General features: G+C 43.4%; 1 protein-coding gene across 8 annotated transcripts in view; it reads right to left on the reverse strand.

Moving 5' to 3' along the window:
• MAP7D3 (MAP7 domain containing 3) overlaps positions 1 to 24,045 on the reverse strand; it is a 75,457-nt gene that overhangs the window by 10,885 nt on the left and 40,527 nt on the right. For 4 of the 8 annotated variants that reach the window (XM_075941034.1, XM_075941029.1, XM_075941030.1 and 1 more), the window contains 8 exons: positions 23,662 to 23,787; positions 21,637 to 21,782; positions 20,835 to 20,965; positions 20,394 to 20,644; positions 7,134 to 7,269; positions 1,948 to 2,140; positions 573 to 677; positions 221 to 274 (listed from right to left, as the gene is read on the reverse strand). In XM_075941034.1, the coding sequence (XP_075797149.1) occupies positions 221 to 274; positions 573 to 677; positions 1,948 to 2,140; positions 7,134 to 7,269; positions 20,394 to 20,644; positions 20,835 to 20,965; positions 21,637 to 21,782; positions 23,662 to 23,787 (1,142 nt within the window). The remainder of the gene's footprint in view (positions 1 to 220; positions 275 to 572; positions 678 to 1,947; positions 2,141 to 7,133; positions 7,270 to 20,393; positions 20,645 to 20,834; positions 20,966 to 21,636; positions 21,783 to 23,661; positions 23,788 to 24,045) is intronic. The other 4 variants (XM_075941033.1, XM_075941032.1, XM_075941037.1 and 1 more) reach the window with 4 other exon arrangements.

Here is a 24,045-nt window from a genome sequence, read left to right on the forward strand (position 1 = left end):
GCAATGACAGTCCAGGAATTTAACTACTAAAACACATATTAACAAAACACTACTTCTTTGTTTTAGCTTCCCCCTGTGGGCCAAACACGGCCCACGGGCCACGTGTTGAGTAGCCCTGATGTAGGTCATACTTCTGTGTGAGAAACATTCCATGGAAAGGTTCTAAAAATGAAATACGAGAACGCCTTGAATCTATATAGTGTCACAAACTAACAAGTACCTTGGCTTCATTCTGGTCTAACTTCCGAGTTCTTTTCATTATTTCTTCAATTCGCTGTTAAACAAATGGAAGTAAATTAGTCACGACACTGCAAAGGCTGAACTTTCAAAATTTGACATCTTTTATCAACTTCTGTATTGAAAGGATTTAAACATTCATTATTCTAGTATTTTAAAAGTTCATTTTTCTGAACAGAAACTAAAACATAAATCTAACAGTGTTTTTAAATGTAGTCACGTGACTGTTCCCAAAGCAGATGGTTTATTTAACTTTACTCACAAAATTGTTTTACACACTAGAGCCTCAATACACTTTAGGATACTTAAAAGACTTGAAAGCAAGAACTATGCACCTTTTTCCTTTCAAGTCTCTCCTGCATATTTTGCTGCATAATTCTCTCTCGCTCCTGCCGTTGTCTTTCAGCTTCTTCTTGGGCTTTTGTTTCAGCTTCCTCTCTCTAAAGTTAAGGTAGAGAATATGGGATCCAATACATAATTTAATCTTAAAGTGTCAGAGAGCTATTTTATCAGGAGATATTTTGTATAAGAGATAAATGGTTCTTACCACCACTTAATCATCTGTTGTGCAGTACTTGTAAATACTTATCCTAATCCTTAAAATATGAATTACTGATTTGCCAACTGATCCTTTAAAATTCACAGAAAAATTTTTTAGTTGAATGATTATCCAAGTTCTTTAGAAGACCCCTGAGCTATCTGAATAGTTAGGGCTTAAATGGACATTCATTCTGAAGTACAGGTTAAGGAAGATATTTTAAAAACCACAAGGAAAGCAGTTAAATTGTAAATATAGCAAAATTAATTAAAAACCTTCATAGTCAGATATTTGTATTTAAGATAGCTACCACTGACTATCTTAATGCTCATATTATAATCTATTTTTCACTACAATTGCAAGCTTTGATAGGGAGTTAAGAGGGTTCTTAACACCAATTTATTTTTTTAACAATGTTCAGAACAGTTAAGTATGATAGAGACTCAGAATAAAAAGTTTATAACAGTTATAAAAGACAGTATACACTATAGATACAAAAGCTGTTAGAAATTCACCACACATTGACCAAGGCCCATAGGTCATGAAAACAAGAATACCTTTTCCACATTATACAGGCATTAATTAGCCATGAAAGGCAATATTTAGGGATTAGTAGCATTGTCAAGTATTTTCATTAGTAGTATTTGGGGGTTAGGGATCAGCATTCATGTCACTCTGTGCATAAAGCACCCTGCCCAGACAAGCTAAGATTCAACCAATGGACCAAATGCATATTGAATCTTGGTCACTTGCCACCAGAGGTACATTGTACATATGCTAAGAAGAATTTTCAAAGCTGCCAAATCAGTCTCTGCTAACAACATATCCTTTTATAGGAGATGCAAGATTACACAAGGTGCCCAGACTCCTTTTATCTTTTTTACAGGGCCCCAGGAAGATGATGAAGCAGCTCTACTGTACTTTGGTTTTTACAGAGTACCTTGAGTCTTACCTATAAAGCAGCTTTCTGCCACCAGTGCACTAAACAGGACTAAAATGGTTAATACCTGTTTCTATCCCAGACTTAAACACTACACCATTTCAGCAGAGTTCAGCAATTTTATTGATGGTTTCCAATGTCCCTTTATGACTGGGCATTTTCCAACATGAACTGAGCCAGGATCTAAAAAGAATGACTAACAGCTTTTTCAAGGAACAGAGTTGTGTTCTACACCTAGCAAGTAAACCTGTTGCTGAAGCTCTGCTAGTTTTTCCTGCTCCTCTTGTTCTTTGCAAACTCTCTCCTCTTCAGCTTGTCTTTGCTGTTCTTCATCCTCAAGTCTTTTTCCTTCTTCCAGTCTGTTGAGCTCCTCCTCCTTCTGAGCTTTATCTTCGGTTTTCTTTACAATTTCTTCTTCTTTGCTCCTAATGTTCAGAAATGGATTACAGACCAGGTATTACTTATTTTAAGCATGAGAGAGTTGAAAGCTTCTGAAAGATGCCCAAAGGTATGTCTACATTACAGCTAGGAGCATGCTATACATAGCAGCATGGATGCTATCATGAGGACTGATCCAGGGGATCAGTTGGGCCTGTACTTGGGCAGCTAGCAGTGCCGCAGCATCCACACTGCTATTTTTACTGCACTAATCTGAGTGGAACTACAGCATTTGTCTACCTGGGTTGGGAGGCACAGTCCCAGTGGTAGTGTACCCAGACCCAACATCACAGCTCTGAAGACCAAAGTCAGTCAGTATCTGGCAGTTGCCAATAAGATGAAGGCAGGTTTGTGGGGCTCAAGCCAGGGAAGGAAATACTGGGGCGTGTCTTGCCAACCTGATTGTGAGCAGGGCAGCAATCAAGAGGGGCATTGCAGCCCAAAGACCGGGCTTTACATGAAGAGGGGAAGTTGTGGACAGGGCAGTAGCAGGGAGAAGTACCATGCAGTTCCATGGGCTTCCAGTATTCCCCCCCCCCCCCAACCCCCGACTGAATGCCCTGGCATCCAGGCTGAAGCCACTTCCCATTGACCTGCTACAGTCCTCCCCCTCCACCACAATCCCCACCTAACAATACTGGGACCGCAGCAGAACTGCCCTGTTGGGTGGAGAAGCAGCATCTACAGCTTATCTCCTATGTGGTCCAAAGCTGAATATAGGTCACTTGGGCTGCAGCCAGGGAAGGAAGTGCTGGGATGATCTGAGGTCTAGCTGCAGGCAGTATTTCACCAAGCAGGGAAGACATGCCCCACTGTTTCCTTGCTGGCAGCTAGAGCCTTTCTTCAAAGAAGTAGTTTTCAGTAAGTACTGTCAGTATCTGAGTCCCATTAACATTAAAGTCAATGGGACAGGGATTGGCTAAATGTTGCTATTAACCAGAAGTTGTTAATATCACGGTTGTTAAGTGGCAACTGCTGTGTTTAAAGCTATGTAACAGATAAACATAAAGCAGCAAACAATAAAAGTTTACACCACCACCAATTCTACCAGTGTCTGTTTAAAAACTACGATCTGGAACATAAGAACGGCCATACTGGGTCAGACCAAAGGTCTATCCAGCCCACTACCCTGTCTACCGACACTGGTCAATGCCAGATGTCCCAGAGGGAGTGAATCGAACAGGTAATGATCAAGCGATCTCTCTCCTGCCATCCATCTCCACCCTCTGACAAACAGAGGCCAGGGAAATCATTCCTTACCCATACTGGCTAATAGCCATTAATGGACTTAACCTCCATGAATTTATCTAGTTCACTTTTAAACCCTGTTATGGTCCTATCCTTCGCAATCTCCTCAGGCAAGGAGTTCCACAGACTATGCGCTGTGTGAAGAACTTCCTTTTATTTGTTTTGAACCTGCTGCCCATTAGTTTCATTTGGTGGCCTGTAGTTCTTATATTATAGAAACAAGTAAATAGCTTTTCCTTATTCACTTTCTCCACACCACTCATGAGCTTATACACCTCTCTCATATCCCCCCCTTAGTCTCCTCTTTTCCAAGCTGAAAAGTCCCAGTCTCTTTAATCTCTCCTCATATGGGACCCATTCCAAACCCCTAATCATTTTAGTTGCCCTTCTCTGAACCTTTTCTAATGCCAGTATTTTTTTTTTTAGATGAGGAGACCACATCTGTATGAAGTATTCAAGATGTGGGTGTATCATGGATTTATATAACGGCGATAAGATATTCTCCATCTTATTCTCTATCCTTTTTTTTAAATGATTCCTAACATCCTGTTTGCTTTTTCGACGGCTGCTGCACACTGCGTGAACGTCTTCAGAGAACTATACATGATGACTCCAAGATCTCTTTTCTGATTAGTTGTAGCTAAATTAGACCCCATCTTATTTTTTTTTTTTAATACACACACACACACACACACACACACACACACACACACACACAGCGTCTAGACTACACCTCTCTGCCGACAGACAGACAGATTAGGCACGTCGAAATTGCTAATGAAGCCAGAATTTAAATATCCTGTGCCTCATTAGCATAAACATTGCCGCTGTTTTCTAAATGGAGTTTTTAAAAAAAAACAGCTGTCTAGACGCGGATCTGTAAAAAATAAAGCCTTTTTCGACAGATCCTGTATTCCTCAGAAAATGAGGTTTATAGGATCTGTCGAAAAAGGCTTTGACAGATCCGCGTCTAGATTGCCGTTTTTTTTTTTTTAAAACCTCAATTTTGAAAAAAGCGGCAGCAATGTTTATGCTAATGAGGCACAGGATATTTAAATCCCAGCTTCATTAGCAATTTCAATGTGCTTGATTTGCATCCCTCTGTCGACAGAGGGATGCAGTCTAGACATAGCCTAGTTGCGGTTATTTTCTCCAGTGTGCATTACTTTACATTTGTCCACATTAAATATCATTTGCCATTTTGTTGTCCAATCACTTAGTTTTGTGAGATCTTTTTGAAGTTCTTCACAATCTACTTTGGTCATAACTACCTTGAGCAGTTTAATATCGTCTGCAAACTTTGCCACCTCACTGTTTACCCCTTTCTCCAGATCATTTATGAATAAGTTGAATAGGACTGGTCCTAGGACTGACCGTTGGGGAACACCACTAGTTACCCCTCTCCATTCTGAAAGTTTACTATTTATTCCTACCCTTTGTTCCCTGTCTTTTAACCAGTTCTCAGTCCATAAAAGGATCTTCCCTCTTATCCCATGACAACTTAATTTACGTAAGAGCCTTTGGTGAGGGACCTAGTCAAAGGCTTTCTGGAAATCTAAGTACACTATATCTACTAGATCCCCCTTGTCCACATGTTTGTTGACCCCTTCAAAGAACTCTAATAGATTAGTAAGACATGATTTCCCTTTACAGAAACCATGTTGACTTTTGCCCAACAAATTATGTTCTTCTATGTGTCTGACAATTTTATTCTTTACTATTGTTTCAACTAATTTGCCCGGTACTGACGTTAGACTTATCAGTCTATAATTGCCGGGATCGCCTCTAGAGCCCTTTTTAAATATTGGTGTTACATTAGCTATCTTCCAGTCATTAGGTACAGAAGCTGATTTAAAGGATAGATTACAAACTATAGTTAATAGTTCCGGAATTTCACATTTGAGTTTTCAGAACTCTTGGGTGAATGTCATCTGGTCCCAGTGACTTGTTACTGTTAAGTTTATTAATTAATTCCAAAACCTCCTCTAATGACACTTCAGTCTTTGACAAGTCCTCAGATTTGTCACCTACAAAGGACGGGTCAGGTTTAGGAATCTCCGTAACATCCTCAGCCGTGAGGACTGAAGCAAAGAATTCATTTAGTTTCTCTGCAATGACTTAAAGACAATAAAGTGCTCCTTTTGTATCTCGATCATTCAGGGGCCCCACTGGTTGTTTAGCAGGCTTCCTGCTTCTGATGTACTTAAACATTTTGTATTACCTTTTGAGTTTTTGGCTAGCTGTTCTTCAAACACCTTTTTGGCTTTTCTTATTACATTTTTACACTTAATTTGGCAGTGTTTATGCTCCTTTCTATTTACCTCACTAGGATTTGACTTCCACTTTTTAAAAGTTGTCTTTTTATCTCTCACTGCTTCTTTTACATGGTTAAGCCAAGCCACGGTGGCTCTTTTTTAGTTCTTCTATGTTTTTTATTTGGTGTATACATTTAAGTTGGGCCTCTATTATGGTGTCTTTGAAAGTGTCCATGCAGCTTGCAGGGATTTTACTTTAGTTACCGTACCTTTTAATTTCTGTTTAACTACCAGAAACCTCCTCATTTTTGCATAGTTCCCCTTTTTGAAATTAAATGCCACAGTGCTGGGCTGCTGAGGTGTTCTTCCCACCAGAGGAATGTTAAATGTTATTATATTATGGTCACTATTTCCAAGTGGTCCTGTTATAGTTACCTCTTGGACCAGATCCTGCGCGCTACTCAGGACTAAATCGAGAATTGCCTCCCCTCTTGTGGTTTCCAGCACCAGCTGCTCCAAGAAGCAGTCATTTAAGGTATCAAGAAATTTTGTCTCTGCATCTCGTCCTGAGGTGACATATACCCAGTCAATATGGGGATAGTTGAAATCCCCCACTATTATTGAGTTCTTTATTTTGATAACCTCTCTAATCTCCCTAAGCATTTCACAGTCACTATTACTATCCTGATCGGGTGGTCGAAAATAGATCCCTACTGTTATATTCTTATTAGAGCAGGGAATTACTATTCATAACGATTCTATGGAACATGTTGATTCATTTAAGATTTTTACTTCATTCGATTCTAATTTCTTTCATATATAATGCCACTCCCCCACCTGCACGACCTATTCTGTCCTTCCAATATATTTTGTACCCCAGAATGATTGTGTCTCATTGATTGTCCTCACTCCACCAAGTTTCTGAGATGCCTATTATAGCAGTATCCTCCTTTAACACAAGGTACTCTAGTTCACCCATCTAATTTTTTAGACTTCTAGCATTTGTATTCAAGCACTTTAAAAGCTTGTCACTCTTTATTTGTCTGCCCTTTTCTGAGGTGTCAGATTCTTTATGTGAATGTTTTTCGCCTGATCTGGCCCATACTTTATCTTCTTCCATCCTCTCCTCTGACTAAAACCTAGAGAATCTCTATCAATAGATTCTCCTCTAAGAGATGTCTCTGTCCAATCCACATGCTCCTCTGCACCAATCGGCTTTCCAATAGAATAGAAATCATCTGTGTACAGAAAGAGAATTCACCTTCTTGGACAATTCTATGCACTGCATGCACACTACCTGCCATCCAACATGTGCCATCTCAGTAATCACCACATAGACTTCTTGCATTCACTCTGCCATTATACACTACCATCTGTACCTGCCTCGCTGCAGATTCTCACATGTAGCTAAAATACAAGCCAGCCAGGTTTACATACCACACAAAATATTTTTTTCTGATATTTAATTAAAAGTTACCTTTCCTCCCCTTCTTTCTGAATTCTTTCCTGGTCTTCACGCTCCTTTTGCTCCCGGGCAAGACGTCGTTTCTCTGCTAAGATTTTAGCGGCTTCTTCGGCTGTTGTGGTTCCCAGAATAGTTTTGCTACTAGATTCTGTAATTTGCAAGAATGTGCTGTTATATGTCATCATCCACTTCAAAATATACCTTCACCACTGTGACATTAAGGTGTAACACTTCTTTGTCCAACTACCCTACCATCATTAACATAAGTACTCAACCAATCATTCGGCACACCTCAACACATAGGGAGTCCGGGAGAAAGTCCTAACCAATTGAAAGAAAGCAGCAACAGGATCACAGTATCTTATTTACATTGCAAACATATACTAACTCATTCCAACAATACATCATGAAAATAGCCAAAGGTGTAACTACTGAAAGTACATTGTTCTAGTCCAGGAGTCAGCAACCTACAGCACGCATGCCGTAAGTGGCACACGAACTGATTTTCAGCAGCACACGGGGTGGGAGCTCAGCCCCACTCTCCTCCCCCGTGCAGCTGCTGGAGAGCTCTTCCTCTTCCATGCAGCAGGTTAGGCTGCAGTGGGAGGAGGCAGCACTGGGGCTGAGGCTCCTCAGCAGTGCCTCTGGAGCCAGCCTGGGACCAAGTGGCTGCAGCACCTCTGGGGCTGCCCTGGGACATGGTCGCAGTACCTCCGGGGCCAGCCTGGGACCACATGGGCATGGCAATTACTGGAAGGGGGTGCAAAGCCAGGTAAGCATCTCCTCTGATGTCCAGTCCCCCATCCGCAGCTGAGTACAGTAGGACAGGCTGGGCACGGTGACCATATTTTCTAAACAAGCTGCAGGTAGGGAGAACGGTTTAAATTAAATTAAGCATTTTAACTTTGTTAGTTTATTAAAATTCATTTTAAATAAAGTAAAATATTAATTTGTGTCCAACAAAAAAGGTTTTAATGTTTTTTTTAATTTATGGCAGAGGTGGGAACAAGAAGCATTCATAAAAACCATTCTGAAAAGCCACCTGACTAATTTATACTGCAAACAAACCCCTTGTTTTTAGGGGCTATCCCTACCTCATTGATGTTATACTGGTTTTAATGTAAGTGATATCTTAACTTTAGGACATTTAGGACCTGATTTTCAGTTGCTGTAAATAAGCGTATTTCCACATAAGTCAATATGCCTATGCCAATTTATACTAGCTGAGATTCTTCCCTTGTTTTTTTTTTTTTTAAGTATTCTTAGAGATGGGCAGATAACTGCAAATGTAAACACTGATAAATTCTTCAAGTCCAAATGATTAATATTTGAAAAAATTCTTCAAATATAAAAAAATTAGACTCATTTCAATAAGCAAAACAAACTCACTGACAAAGTGTTTTGCTTCTATCCTGAAAAAAAGACATTACATGACAACTTCTGTGAGATTCAGACACTGTGTATAAGTTTAAGATAATATACTGAGAAAGATTTTTCAAGAGCTGGGTACAGACTGAACAGTCATTGTCCACAGATTGTAGAGTGAAAGCATCAGCTGCAAACTGCAGAATCAAGACAAATTTTGTGCACACAAATTGTGCTTGCAAAACTGAGGCGGTATAAGTGTGTACATAGGATACAATTTCCTAGATGACACTGCCGGAGTTTATTTTTAAATGTAATTCAGATTAATACAATCTTCAGGGGCATCTCCAGGGCTTTTATCTTCGACTTAAAAGATACAATCACACCAGTACAAGCAAGAATCAAACTATCACCACCAAGCACAAAAACTAGTCTGTCAAACGATTATACTCAACCTCTCCAAGCAACACCAAACTACACAGACCATCTCTCTGCACACACCTACCTTCCAAATTGTACAGAAGAGCAGTCAGGACAGTTGCAAAGACTGATTCTAGTACCAACTGATTCTATCTCCTCAAATAAAAGCTTTGTCTGCTTAGGAGGAAGACTGACTCCATTAACAATATTAAGGGGAAGTTTCTTCCTCCCAACATTCCCAAATTTTCATACAATTAATAGCTTAAGAAAGAAAAACTTAAGTTGATTACACACAGTACAGCATGTATGTGCAGAGTTAACTTTCTATACCTCAGAGAGAAGCTAAAGCTTGCATCAGGCATTCATTCACGCTTTAGAAATGGACCTGGGGAGGCAACCATACAGTGGCAGAGGGTTGTTCACTTCTTGTCATGAATTCTGGTTGCTACTGCAGGCTAGTGTCTAGGACACTGTACTGGGAGTCAAGACACCTGAGTGCCAATAGCAGCTCTATCTCTAGCCTATTATGTGTCACCAGTCCAGTCATTTCTCCTCTGTACCTGTTCCTTCACCTCCTTGATCTGCCTCATCTGTAGGCATTATAAGCTGTCTGGGGCAGTTACTGTCTCACTACAAGTATGTACAGCACCTAGCACAATGGGCCCTAATCTAGGCACTACTATAATATAAACAGCAGCAGCAGCAGCTAAGACAATGGGATTCTTAGCTTTGCATGTAAACTGAGCAAGTGTAAGTCAATAAAACAGTGATACCATCAGTAATGAATTATTGAACTTGGGAAAACTTATTGCAAAACTAAGCCTGACTATATTCCAATGAAGGATGCAAGAATTCAGCAGAAAATCTCTACCTGAAGCAATATCATTTTAGGATGACAAGTGACACACCACCACACAAAATACTGTCCAAGTACAGGCAGTCCCCGGGTTACGTACAAGATAGGGACTGTACGTTTGTTCTTAAGTTGAATCTGTATGTAAGTCGGAACTGGCATCAGCCGCTGCTGAAACTGATCAGTTTCAACAGCGGCTGAATCTGGACACCAGTTCTGACTTACATACAGATTCAACTTAAGAAACCCAGGCGTCCCCAAGTCAGCTGCTGCTGAAACTGATCAGCGGCTGATTCCAGGAAGCCTGGGGCAGAGCAACTCTGCCTGGGCTTCCTGTAGTCAGCCGCTGGTCAGTTTCAGCAGTTGCTGACTTGGGGACACCTGGGGCAGAGCAGCTGGGGTGCTGCTGGGTTGCTCCAGTAGCGCAGCTCCTCGGCGCTACTGGAGCAACCCAGCAGCACCCCAGCTGCTCTGCCCCAGGCGTCCTGATTCAGCCGCTGCTGAAACTGACCAGCAGCGGCTGAATCAGGACGTCTGGGGCAGAGCAGCTGGGGTGCTGCCGGGTTGGTCTGGAGCGGTGCTGCGGGACCAACCCGGCAGCCCCCAGATGCTCTACCCCAGGGGTAGGCAAGAAAAGTCTGGTCTGCTGGGGGGGGCAGGGGGCACTACCTGCACCCCCCCCCCCCAGCAGACCAGGGAGACGGGGGTGGCGGGACCGCCCAAGTCCTCCACGGCTTTGCTCCGTCTCCCTGGTCTGCTGGCCATGGGAGATGCGGAGTAAAGCCGCAGAGCACGCGGGCAGCAGGACAGTCCAGGCACGCCGCGGCTGTTCCACTGCGGGCGTGCGCCGAGGCTTTGCTCCCCATCTCCCTGCAGACCAGAGAGACGGGGAGCAGCTTTTCTCGCCCCGGAGGACGGGGGCGGCGGACCACCGCTCCCGTCCTCTGGGGCGAGAAAAGCCCCGTTCGTAACTGCGGATCCGACATAAGTCGGATCCGCGTAACTCGGGGACTGCCTGTATGCAATTTCCAAAAAGAGAGACAGGAAACTACTTACAGAAGTGTTCAGAATAGCAGATTATTGGGACAGATCAATATGGGGGAGGAAACAGAAGACAGGAAGCCCTTAGAGTTATAGTACCAACCTGTCAATCGTGATCGGCTGGTCGATCAGGAGGGCTCGACCAGTCAATCTTGAGGCATTCAGGGGCCCCCTCCAATTTTCCCCACCCCCAAGAAGCCCAACTACCAACCCCCAGCGACAATGAAGGTAGTGCTGGCTTCTCACAGGGCGGACGAAAGTCCGGCAGCTGTGCGCCACGTCTGGGGTTTCCGGAAGTGTGCTGCCTGCTCCCCTCCTCCAGGTCTGTGGCGTGCTGGGGACTTGCTGTGCGGGAGGGGAGGAGGTAGGAGTCCCGGGGGAAGGTGCGCACTGGGGCTTCCCTCCTCTGTGGGGGAGAGGGGAGGAGTCCCAGTGGGAGGCACAGGCCTGGGCTTCCCTCCTGGGGGGTGGGAAAAGGAGGAAAGGGTGGAGGAGGGGTTAGGAGTCCCAAGAGAAGGCGTGTGTCGGGATGGGGGGAGGAGTACCAGTGGGAGGCACCTGCTGGGGCTCTGGGGGGAGAGGGGAGGAGGGAGAGGGGTTAGGAGTCCCCCCCTGCAGAGGAGGGAAGCTCTAGTGCATGCCTCCTCTGGAGTGGGAGGGGGAAGGTGCATGCCAAGGATTCTCTGTCCTCTGCCCCAGCCAACACCCTGCCCCGTTCCCACTGGCACTCTGTCCCCTGCCCCCATTGGCATCCTGTCCCTTGCCGCAGAACCCTGTCCCCTGCCCTAGCACCCACTAGCAGATTCCCCGACCTTCTCATAAATAAAAACAATGCTGAAACTTTTTGTGTTTGACATATTGTATTTAAAAATGAAGCCTGGCCAACAAACCCTCATCTGTCCGCAGCATCATAACACTCCTGCACGCCCTCCCCGACCCTAGATCTGAGCCTATCATACACTGGAACCCCCTGTCCTGAACCTCTCACATCCCCATACTCCTGCACCCCCACATCCTCAGTCTTCTGCCTCAACACTCCTACACCATCCACACACCACAAATCTGTGTCCTGAGCCCATCATACTCCTAACCTCCCTGTCCTGAGCCCCTTGCATCCCCCAGCCAAACTCCTTTACCCTCACATCCACAAGCCTGTGGCATGCTCAGCACCCCAACCGTCCCCAGCCTGAAGACCCCTCCCTGAGCCAGCATCCCCTTCTCCACCTCCTCCTGCATCCAAATTCCCTCCCAGAGCTTGCACCTCTCACCCCTTTCCACACCCAAATCCTTCATTCCCACCCCAGAGCCCACACATCCTGTCTCAACCCAGTGAGGGTACGGCTAGACTGCAGGAGTTTTTCCGGGATCCAGAGGAATCCCAGAAAAACTGTTCTGCGTCCGGTGATGCGTTTGTTCTTCCGCTTTTTTTAAGAGGAAGAGCAAACAAGCTCTTTCGGTAACCCCTGTATTCCTTGTTCCACGAGGAATAAGAGGGCTTCCGAAAGAAGGGGTTTCTGACATTTGGCCAAGTCTACACAGGCCAAATGTTGGCAAAACCTCTTCTACAGAAGAATAAAAAAAGTGGCAGTGTAGCCGTACCCCGAGAGTGTATAAGGGCTGGGGATAGTAAGTGATGGAGAGGAGGAGAACATAGAGGGCAGGGCTTCAAGAAAAGGGTGTGGTCTTGGTGGAAGGATGGGGTGGTAGATCTTTTTAATTGTCAGAACAAGCCAAGTGATCTTGAGTGTAAAAAGGTTGGAGACCACTGCCTTAGAGTGATAAAAACAATTAGCAGAAGATGTACTTTTCCCTCTTGAAGGTGGATCATTGTTTTACATAAGGATTTTAGTATAGACTACCCCTGTGCACTCAAGATTAGAAGCAAAAGTTTCTGGGCATGCAGTATTGAGCATACAAGCTCAGTACTCATGAACCAACACCATTTGGTGCACAAGTTAAGTATGTTGGCACTTAAATTGTATGTGATCAGTTTTGGGGCAAAAATGTAAGTCATCCATGATCTTTGTCTTGCTCAATTTTTCCTCTGCACTATTTGCAGAGCAAAAGAGGTCACCTTCCAACTCAGGAAAGTGCTTCTTCAGAGGTTCTGTATAATCCTCCTGTTTCTGCATCGGGGGGGGGAGGGGGGGGAAGGGGGGGAATGAAAGATGATGCACCTTTTATACTCGTGTCACATATTCCATGCTTCCAGACTTTCCGACAGATTTAGTCATTAAAGAACAGCGCCTCCAACAGGAACACATGCATTAGCAATGGTCTCCCTTTGTAGCTTTGTGACACAAAGTGGGAGATCCCTGCATTACTGTTATGACTATTTCAGGTTTCTGTGTTCAGTTTTGGATGGCTGTCTATTTGAACTCTAAAGCTTAAGCCCAACAGGAGTTGGGGGTTGCCTGAGACAGGAAACAAAACAACAACTAAGAAAAAAAGATGGCCTCAAATACACATCTTCAAGCCGGTAGGTGTTCGATGGGAGCTCTTACTGAGAGATGCCACTTCCAGGTGCCAGCAAAGTTAACAGGAGTTGTTTTGCCAAGGTAGAGATCATAAAAAATCAAAAGTTTAAAAGGTTTTAGTGGCAGGAAAGTATGGAGGCAGTGATCAGCAGATCATGGGGCTGATCCAGACTCGGGGGGGGGGGGGCAGGAGGAGGGGAGAGAGAGACAGAGAGAGAAGCTGTAGGACAGGTAGTCTCACCATAAGCAGAGCCTAAGCATCCAAAAGGCTACATAAGATCAGTTTGGTGAAGTTCCTTTTGTATTGTTTTTATTGCATATCTCTGAATGCTGTTTTACAGTTGTGTTAAGCTTGTGTAGTCTCTGTGAATTAACTGCTAGTCACAGCTGCTGGAGAGAAGTCAATATCAGTCAAAACCTCAGTTAAACCTGCTGAAGTAGACGTAATTGGAATCTACAGGGCTGTAACCCAGGTGCTACTCTAAGAGAGGGTGAGCTGCAGAACTCTACCCTATCAGAGATATAGGTGTCAGACCTTGCACCCTTAAAAAGAGCACTGAGTGAGACCCCAAAAAGGGACAATGGTGCTGCTAGCCCAGTAACCATGATACCAAGTGATTTTAAAGTTATCTTGAAATTAAGGTTGAGCTCAGGACTTGATAGAAACCGAGGTGCCAGGGGATGACACAGCGGAGAACACCAGTCTTTGTACGGTGTGCTACTGTGCCAAAGAAGTGAAGTGGCCAGGCTTGATGGCCACTCACTGACCTTCATCCCATGGCTTAGAAAATGTGAAGCAATTTATCCATTACAGAGAGATCTGCCTCCATGTTCACAGGTGTGGCCTAAGGGAAATCTGGCCAGAAGTGGACAACACGTACACACAAGGAAGAAATAAACCAACAGCTCTGTGCTAACCAGTCTCCACACTATCTCTCTACCTTATACACTCCTCAAAGAGTTATGTAGAGAAATAGTGTCAGCCGCCCACTGTCAATGACTACAAAGAAAGGAATAATCTGGTTAGCAGCACGCAAGATGGAAGGAGATGAGCTGGGTAAATATATTTTCAGAAGTTAGCATGGGGAAGAGCGAGAAGCATTACCCAAGGAATGATCAGAAATGGCAGCATGAGATACAGGGTTGAATTCCAAAACACAGTTTAGAAGAGGCAGAAATGAACATAGGAACAAAAAGAACAGCCACACTGGGTCAGACCAAAGATCCATCTAGCCCAGTATCCTGTCTGCTGACAGTGACCAATGCCAGATGTCCCAGAAGGAGTAAACACAACAGGTAATTATCATGTGATCCCTCTCCTGTCATCCATTTCCAGACAAACAAGGGCTAAGAACACCATTCCTACCCATCCCGGCTAATAGCCAATGATGGACCTAACCTCCATGAATTTATCTAGCTCTTTTGTGAACTCTGTTAAAGTTCTAGCCTTCACAACATCCTCTAGCAAGGAGTTGCACAGGTTGACTGAGCAGCGTGAAGAAAAAAAAAAAACATCCTTTTGTTTGTTTTAAACCCGCTACCTATTAATTTCATTTGGTGACCCGTAGTTCTTGTATATTGGGAACAAGTAAATAGCTTTTCCCTATTCACTTTTCCCATATCAGTCATGATTTTATAGCCCTCTATCATACATTTCCCCCCTTAGTCTCCTCTTTTCTAAGCTGAAAAGTCCCAGTCTTTTTAATCTCTCTTCATATGGGACCCATTTCAAATCCCTAATCATTTGTGTTACCCTTTCCTGAACCTTTTCCCAATGACAATATTATTTTTTTTAGGTGAGGAGACCACATCTGTACACAGTATTCAAGATGTGGGCATACCATGGTTTTATAACAAGGCAATAAGATAGTCTCTGTCTTATTCTCTAACCCTTTTTTCAATTATTCCTAACATTCTGTTTGCTTTTTTTTGACTGCCGCTGCACATTGAGTGGATGTTTTCAGAGAACTATCCATAATGAGTCCAAGATCTCTCTCAAGTAGTTGTAGCTAAATTAGCCCTCATCATATTGTATGGATAGTTGAGATTATTTTTCAAATGTGCATTACTTTACATTTATCAACATTACATTTCATTTGCCATTTTGTTGCCAATCACTTAGAGAAGGCAGGTCAAAGTCCTGGCAATGAGAAGGTAAATGAGAATATGAGACCCCCAGAGGTGGATGATGATGTAGCAGGTGGGTTTGTGAAGGACAAGGATGGTTCTGTAGGAAAACATCTAAAGTGGGTTGTGCTTATGTTACTATGTATATATTTTTGTTAGTTTCTGAGGGTATGTCTACACTAACAGACGTTAGTTCGAATTAACTTTAATAGGCGCTACACAGGCAAACCGCTAGTTCGAACTTAATTCGAACTAGCAGAGCGCTTAATTCAAACTAGGTAAACCTCATTCTACGAGGACTAACGCCTACTTCGAATTAAGTAGTTCGAATTAAGGGCTGTGTAGCCACTTAATTCGAACTAGTGGGAGGCTAGCCCTCCCCAGCTTGCCCTGGTGGCCACTCTGGGTACCACCAGGGAAACTCGTCTGCTCCCCTCCCGGCCCCGGAGCCCTTAAAGGGGCACAGTCTGGCTACAGCATGAGCCAGCCACCCACTGCCACCCAGCCCTCTGCCTCTTCCCGGGACCAGGCTGGCGGCACCCAGGAGCCTGCCCAGGGCTGCAAGAGGCGGGCTCCCGCCTGGTCTAGTGCGGACATCGTGGACCTCATCGAGGTTTGGGGGGAAGCCTCCAACGTCTACGACCTCCGTGCTAGGCACAGGAAAGTGGCCGTCTAGGGCAGGATAGCTGCCAGCCTGGCCACCCAGGAGCAGGTTTGCATGAAAATCAAGGTGGTCAAGTGAAACCCTGACCCTGAGCCCTGAACTTAGAACATAAAAACATAAGAATGGCCGTAATGGATCAGACCAAAGGTCCATCTAGCCCAGTAGCCTGTCTGCCTACAGTGCCCAACACTAGGTACCCTGGAGGGGATGGACCGAAGACAATGACCAAGCCATTTGTCTCGTGCCATCCATCTCCAGCCTTCCACAAACAGAGGCCAGGGACACCATTTCCACCCCCTGGCTAATACCACTCCATGGACCCAACCTCCATGACTTTATCTCACTTCTCTTTAAACTCTGTTCTAGTTCTAGCCTTCACAGCCTCCTGCAGCAAGGAGTTCCACAGGTTGACTATTTGCTTTGTGAAGAACTTTCTGTTATTAGTTTGAAGCCTGCTACCCATTCATTTCATTTGGTGTCCTCTAGTCCTTCTATTATGGGAACTAATGAAGAACTTTTCTTTATGTACCCTCTCCACCCCACTCATGCTTTTACTGACCTCTATCATATCCCCCCTCCGTCTCCTCTTTTCTAAGCTGAAAAGTCCCAGTCTCTTTAGCCTCTCTTCATATGGGACCTGTTCCAAACCCCTGATCATTTTAGTTGCCCTTTTCTGAACCTTTTCCAAGGCCAAAATATCTTTTCTGGGGTGAGGAGATCACATCTGTACACAGTACTGAAGATATGGCGTACCATAGGTAGATACTTCCCCTCCTCCTTCTTCCCCTGGCTTCCCCCTTCCAGCTCCCTCCTCCCAGGTTTCCTCCTCCCACCCTCTCTTCCCAGTCTCCCTGAGTTTTGTTCAATAAAGAGAGTTTCTATTTTTGAACACACGTGTCCTTTATTTTGTACATCAGGAAGGGGGGCTAGGGAGAGGTAAGTGGAAGGACGTGAGGGAGGAATGGGGTATGAGCCCCTGATGGGGAGGACTGGGGTGGCTCTGCAGGCTCCTCGGGGTGGAAGCTCTCCTGCAGCCCCCCGATTGACCCACCCCCCCGGATGGCAGCCTGCGGCAAGTGCAGCCGGGCTGATGGTTGAGTGCTGTGATGTGCCGAGTGTGGGCATTCAGGGCACTCCAAGCCAGGACTGCTTTGCTGTCCCTCATCGAGTTAGACAAGCGAGCGGGGAACCCATGAGAACTGTTTGTCCGGGGTGGGGGTCGGGTCCCTTTAAGCACAGCCCTCGGCTAGCCTGAGACAGCAGCTCCACGCTCTAAGTCCTAATCTGATTCCCTGCCGGCACTGCTTCCGTTCATCCTTAACCTCGGTTCAGTGTCCACACAATGTGGACATGCTAGTTCGAATTAGCAAAATGCTAATTCGAACTAGTTTTTAGGTCTTGATGCACTAGTTTGAATTAGCTTAGTTCGAATTAACTAATTTGAATTAAGTTAGTTCGAATTAGTGCTGTAGTGTAGACATACCCTAAGGTGCTACAGGACCATTATTGTTTCTGAAGCAAAATAGTAACTGGTAGACACTGTGCATAGAACAGGCAAACAGGAATCAAGTACTGGTCATGTCGACTATTGCTCTATTTCTTGAGCGCTAGACAGGTTTAAAATACACATTACAATAAAGAGTGTGGGAGACTGTTTTAATACTGATACACAACACCGTAAGCCATTGACAGTTACACTTAGACATCTAGCTATCCTCACTGAACATGTGTGCAAAGCACAGTACAACATATAATATCCCAAACAATTTCTGGCCATATTTCATACCCAGTTTGAAGTGCTGACACAGGAAATTTTCAGACATTCCTTCAAGCTTACACCCATTGAGTAATACAGGCAGTCCCTGGGTTACGTACAAGATAGGGACTTGTAGGTTTGTTCTTAAGTTGAATCTGTATGTAAGTCGGAACTGGCGTCCAGATTCAGCCGCTGCTGAAACTGACCGCCAGTTCTGACTTACATACAGATTCAACTTAAGAACCCCAAGCTCCCCAAGTCAGCTGCTGCTGAAACTGATCAGCGGCTGATTCCAGGAAGCCTGGGGCAGAGCAACTCTGCCTCGGGCTTCCTGTAGTCAGCGCTGGTCAGTTTCAGCAGCGGCTGACTTGGGGACGCCTGGGGCATAGCAGCTGGGGTGCTGCTGGGTTGCTCCAGTAGCACCGCTCCTCGCTCCTTGGCGCTACTGGACCAACCCAGCAGCACCCCAGCTGCTCTGCCCCAGGCATCCTGATTCAGCCACTGCTGAAACTGACCAGCAGCAGCTGAATCAGGACCTGGGGCAGAGCAGCTGGGGTGCTGCCGGGTTGGTCCAGTAGTGCCCAGAGCGGCGCTGCAGGACCAATCGGCAGCGCCCCAGCTGCTCTGCCCCAGGGTCCACAACAAAAGCCTGGTCTGCTGGGGTGGGGGGGGGGACACACTAGCTGCGCCCCTCCCCCCCAGCAGACCAGGGACACGGGGAGCAGAGCCGCAGCGGCAGCAGGGTGCCGCGCCTCTGAGGCTTCGCTCTGGCAAAGTCTCAGAGGCGAGGGACCCCGCCGCGGCTGCAGCTTCAGTCCCGGTGCCTGTGGTCTGCTGGAGACCATCTCCAGCAGACCAGGGGCACCGGGAGCAGCTTAGGTCTCTCGCCCCGGAGCTCGCATGCAGCAATCTGCCACCTTGACCTCCGGGGCGAGAAAGCCCCGTTCGTAAGTGCGGATCCGACGTAAGTCGGATCCGCGTAAGTCGGGGACTGCCTGTACACATAAGTATCTTTGTCACAGTAACATGCATCAGACATACAATCCTACTTATCCATGGTATCTGAAGGATTTGCAGCCTTGGTATTTCCACCAGTTGCCTGTTTAAACTCCTTTTTCTGTTAAGCTTCCCCTATGACTTTCTACACAAAGGAAGTGTATATGTGATACTTCTGATGAAGTCTTTCCTAAACTCTTTTTTGGAAATTGTAGGGGGTGTTCTTCCTAGTTGGAGGGGTAGAGAATGTGCTCATTTGGTACAATGAATGGGGTCAGGAGATTTATTTCCAACCTGAGAGAAGTAAGTCTCCCTCATTTTCCTCTGTATGGCAGTGCTGCCCATTATTTCCTGATGCTGTGGGAATTGCACATGCACTGGAACAAACATTTAGCCAGGCATCTAATCATCTGGAATCTAGGTTTCTTGTTGCTTACAATAAATGAGCAAACTTAAACAACACAAGATCTGGCAGCACTTTATAGACTACCAAAACATGTAGATGGTATGAGCTTTCATGGGCACAGCCCACTTCTTCAGATGACTGTTTACTACAATTTATAAAGCTACTAAATAATTCACAATTTGCAAACATCTTTTAACCTGATATCATCCCAAAATTCCTTATAAATTGTTTTGCAAAGTACAGTTTACAGTGATGAGTGAAACAATCCCTTAAATGCTGCCAATTCTTGGGTGGAAAGTACCACTATTCAATTGTAGTCAGTGAAACTACAGGAATGGAGTATAATACTTTCCCACTTCTACAGTTCCTTTCATCTAAAAGTGTTCTAAGTATTACACAAAGATTTGTGAATCTCCATTTTATAAAGGTAAAAGTCAAGACACAAGGGCTGTGTCTACACTGGGCCACTTATTCCGGAAAATCAGCCGCTTTTCCGGAATAAGCTGCGAGCTGTCTACACTGGCCCTTGAATTTCCGGAAAAGCAACGATGCTCTTCTGTACAAAATCAGCCGCTATTCCAGAAAAACTATTCTGCTCCCGCTCGGGCATAAGTCCTTATTCCGGAACACTGTTCCGGAAAAGCAGCCTGCCAATGTAGACGCTCCTTTTCCGGAAAAACTGAAAATGGAATAGTATTCCGTTTTAAGCAGTTCCGGAAATTCATGCCAGTGTAGACACAGCCAAGGTGTTTTAAGACAGAAAGCATAAACCAAGATTATACAAGAATTTGGTGGAAAGATGAGAAATAGAACCAGTTATCCTGACTCCCAAGTGTTCTAATTTCACCACCGAGATATCCCTTCCTCACTTTGAAGGATACTGTATCAAAATAGACATGCAGGGGAAATTTAGGAAGGAGATGGAACTTGGCTTGTAGTCACTAAAGATGATTTGGCAATTCCTGAAAGAGTCCTGGCCATCAAAAACACAATGTGTGTCCATTCAGAAAGATTTAAGTATCTCCTAGATTATGCAAAAAATTTAAAGTACTTACAAAGATCTTTGATATTATTTATAGGTAATTACCACTATTAAACTTCAAGATGTCATGGACCACCATAAATACATCTGGAATAGACAAGTGGATCACATAAGGATCCTCTTACCTTCTTTGGTTTTTGTGCCAATTGCTACAGTTTCCCTCTCAGAGATTGGAGAAGTGCCATGCTCTTGTCCTGATCCTTCTTCACTCTTGTCCTTTGGTTTGCACTCCATTTCAGGTTTCTTTTTGGTAATACTCATAACACTTGGTGTGAGAGGCAGGCGTTGAATAGGTGCTGGTTTAGAGACTGTAGTGGGAGAGGATGGTCTTTGTTTCAATACGCTAGGTGAAGGTGGACGGGCCTTTTGATTTTGTCTGCAGAGAAAGGAACACTTATCAAGGCTTCATGAAAGCCTGAAGTTTGTAACTGATTTTATAAAGATAGCAACAATATGCACCTTCTGCATTCGTGCTGGGTAATAGAAGGACACCAAACCTGTGGAACAGGAAGCAGTGTTCATTTTATTCTAAATGTAGTTTAGGATGAACACAGATTTAAACATACCTAGCTGTAGAGGGAGATGAAGGACGTTTTGCCACGTTAGCAGGGGATGGAGATCTTCTACGAGCTGTCACAGATGGAGATGGAGGGCGCCTCCCAGCAGGACTTGGGGACTGCTTTTCGGTCTCTGATCTCTGATCAGATACACAAATAGTGGTAATGTGCAACTTCTAAAATATGTTGAAGACACCAGAGAAATGCTATCATCACAATATTCACTAGTCACATTAGGATATCCTTGAAATTTCCTTTATCCTCCTGAACATGGCTCTAGTAATGTTATATCTATGAGGTTTTAGGATTTATGATCATCTGTATACTCCAAACATATAGAGGAGCTCAATCCACAAAATTCATATCCAGTTTTCAAATGCTCCAATGTCTCAGAATGTTTGTGCATTTCTTTATAAACAACTTATATAAATCACTTGATTCAATCTAGATTCAAGCTGATTTAGGTTTGGCTGTAAACACCCTGAAATTCTGGTGTGTATGAAATTTTGGTTTGGAGACACTAAAATAAAGCTGTTTTTTTTTTAAAAAAAGAGAAAAATAAATGATTCTTTAGTATTCCTATTTTTCCATTTGGAATTATTCTTACTAACTTGAATAATTAAGAATCAAGATAATTAAAACTTCAAAAAGAAACGTGTTCTTCTCATTACAATAATATTTTTGTGACTATCCAACAATGCTTATCTACAATGCAAAATAAAGGAGATTTAATTGTTATAACACCCCCTTATTCTGACCTGCCCCCAAAAAGAAAACCCAACCCTTTTGTAAAAGAAATTTTTCAACATACTTGTGCAGAATCCGGAGACCTGGGATCAGATGAAGATACAGTGGTCTTCAATCTGTCAATGCTACGGCTGCGCACCGGCACTTTAGCAGTCTGGACTGGAGAACTGATGGAACTGGCTGAAGCTGAACGAGGACAGAGGTGAGATTCTATAAAGTTAGGAATTTGACAAGACAAAACAGAGAACCAAGCGCACAGCATCAGAACAGAAAAAGACAGAAAGAAAGAAAGGAAGAAAGATTGTGTGTGTTAGAACCCATACAGAGAAAACACCACCAGAAGTGCACTTTGCAACAAGTCCTGGACACAACACACCATCACCACACAATTAGTAGTTTGGAAGCCACAGAATCAAGAATGAAACCATTCTGAAAGCAGCAGTCAAGCACAGATTAAAAAAAATGAAGTGCTTTTCCAAACAACGCCTGCACTCATCTTTCAATATCCAAATGTAGTTTCCAATTAAGTCAAACTGCATCTTATGATTACTTCTAGACTAAAGGAAGTCTGACAGCCAAACTCCTGTGCAAGGCAAAGGAGCATACCTCACAAATGCTTTGCAACACGTGGATAATGCCAGAGTTACTTATAAAATGTTTTGTTTCATCCAACCCCCATGGAATGATTTTTCATAAGAAAATAGTTAAGCTTACTTTATGTACTTATTACATCAGCTACAATATTGCATATTTTTACTTCCCCTCCAAACCTCACTTTCTCCACATTAACAAAACAAAATTAAAGTATGTGAAGAAACTAAACATGCAAAAAGAGATAGTAGCCAATTGTAGTTACTTTACCACCTCCAAAACTGTCAACTTCTTCACATACATTAAGATGTGATGAGAAAATACAAACACTGTATTGGATTCTTCACTAAACACAGTAGTACATATGTAATATACAAGTCACCCTTGAAGTGTATATAGTAATATAAATTGAGATATTTGTAAACAGATTAAAAAACTAGTATATTTAAGATTTTAGAATATCTAGGGATACAAAAATCTAATGACAGATTGGCTAGCTCCTAATCACTGTATTCTTATGGATAAAACATTGAACAATAAAGACCTGTACTCTTACGATCAATAATTTGAGCTAGAACAGAGCAAAGAGATTATTATTGAAATTCAGTGTTAATACTATTGAAAGTACCATAAGCTTGCCAATAGCTAAAACAAAAGTCCTGAACCTTTGTATGAACAACACTGAGTCAGAGCCAAATCCTGGCTATCAGTACAAAAGATATTTCCCACACATGGAGTGAAGTGAAACATTTTGTGGTATAATAAAATGGCACACAAATAACTGCAAAAACATGATTATGAATTAGGAATCAGCAAAGGCAAGGATTGATTACAGTCAGCAGAGTAGAAATTTTAATCACTGCTATTAAGTACTGTTACTTGATTTAAGTTACATTAAAAATAAAGATGGAGGAATGCATTTGAAAGGATAAAATGAAAAATATTGATTGTGAGTTGAAAGATTAAAAAAAGAACAGAGAATTAACTTTAGCTTGGTGCTGGGTATTACACTGACTTTACACTGAATAAAAGTCACAGGTAACCTAGTCTTATTCCAGCAACTTTTTTGTTGCTAAATTTGCTCTCCCTCAGATAAATCAATTTGTGCCCCATGCTTATTAGTCTGTTAGGCCTCCTTTGAAATGTCACTAGTTTTCCAGTTCCTCCTCCTAAACTGTCACTTAAATTCAAATGCAGATCTCACAGACAGCTGAGTGCAAAAATAAATACCCGTATACCATTCTGTGCAGGATGAATGAATGAATGATATTGTAGTTTAAAAGCAAATGCTGTCATATGAAATCCCAAAATAAGGATGCAACACAGAATATGGATTGCATTAGTTTAAGTAAATGTTAGGCATGAAGTATTATACATAGTGATGTGTTAACTAAATGTTTGATTTGTGCTGACGGGGTAACAGTTAGCAATTGTCATGTGCACTCTTGCTTTCAAAGCAACTGCTGTCACTTTCAGGTTTTCACTGTACTCCTGTTACCTGAGGGATCTTGTCCATCAGCCGATAATGTAGCAGCACTTTTACTCCTAGCTAAGGAGGCCTGTGTGGGGGCGAAGAGGCGACTGATTACATTACTCTCCAGAGGACTGATCTGGGAGCGACGAGCTGAATGATGGGAACAAATCAAAAAGAATTCAACAGGAAGTCATATAATGAAGAAAATAAGCAAAAAGAAAAGGAGTGTTGTTGTAATCATAGCATTTTCAGAAGTAAATATTAAAGGAAGAAGGAAATACATAGTAATAGTATAGCAGGATTAAATATTGCAATCAAATTTGACTGAATTTGTTGTCTAATTGTTATGTGCAGAGAAAGATATGCAGACAAACATAAAACAGAGATGGAGTGCTGAAATAAATCAAA

The sequence above is a fragment of the Pelodiscus sinensis genome, chromosome 13, assembly GCF_049634645.1.
Source record: "Pelodiscus sinensis isolate JC-2024 chromosome 13, ASM4963464v1, whole genome shotgun sequence".
Lineage (NCBI taxonomy): Eukaryota > Metazoa > Chordata > Testudines > Trionychidae > Pelodiscus > Pelodiscus sinensis.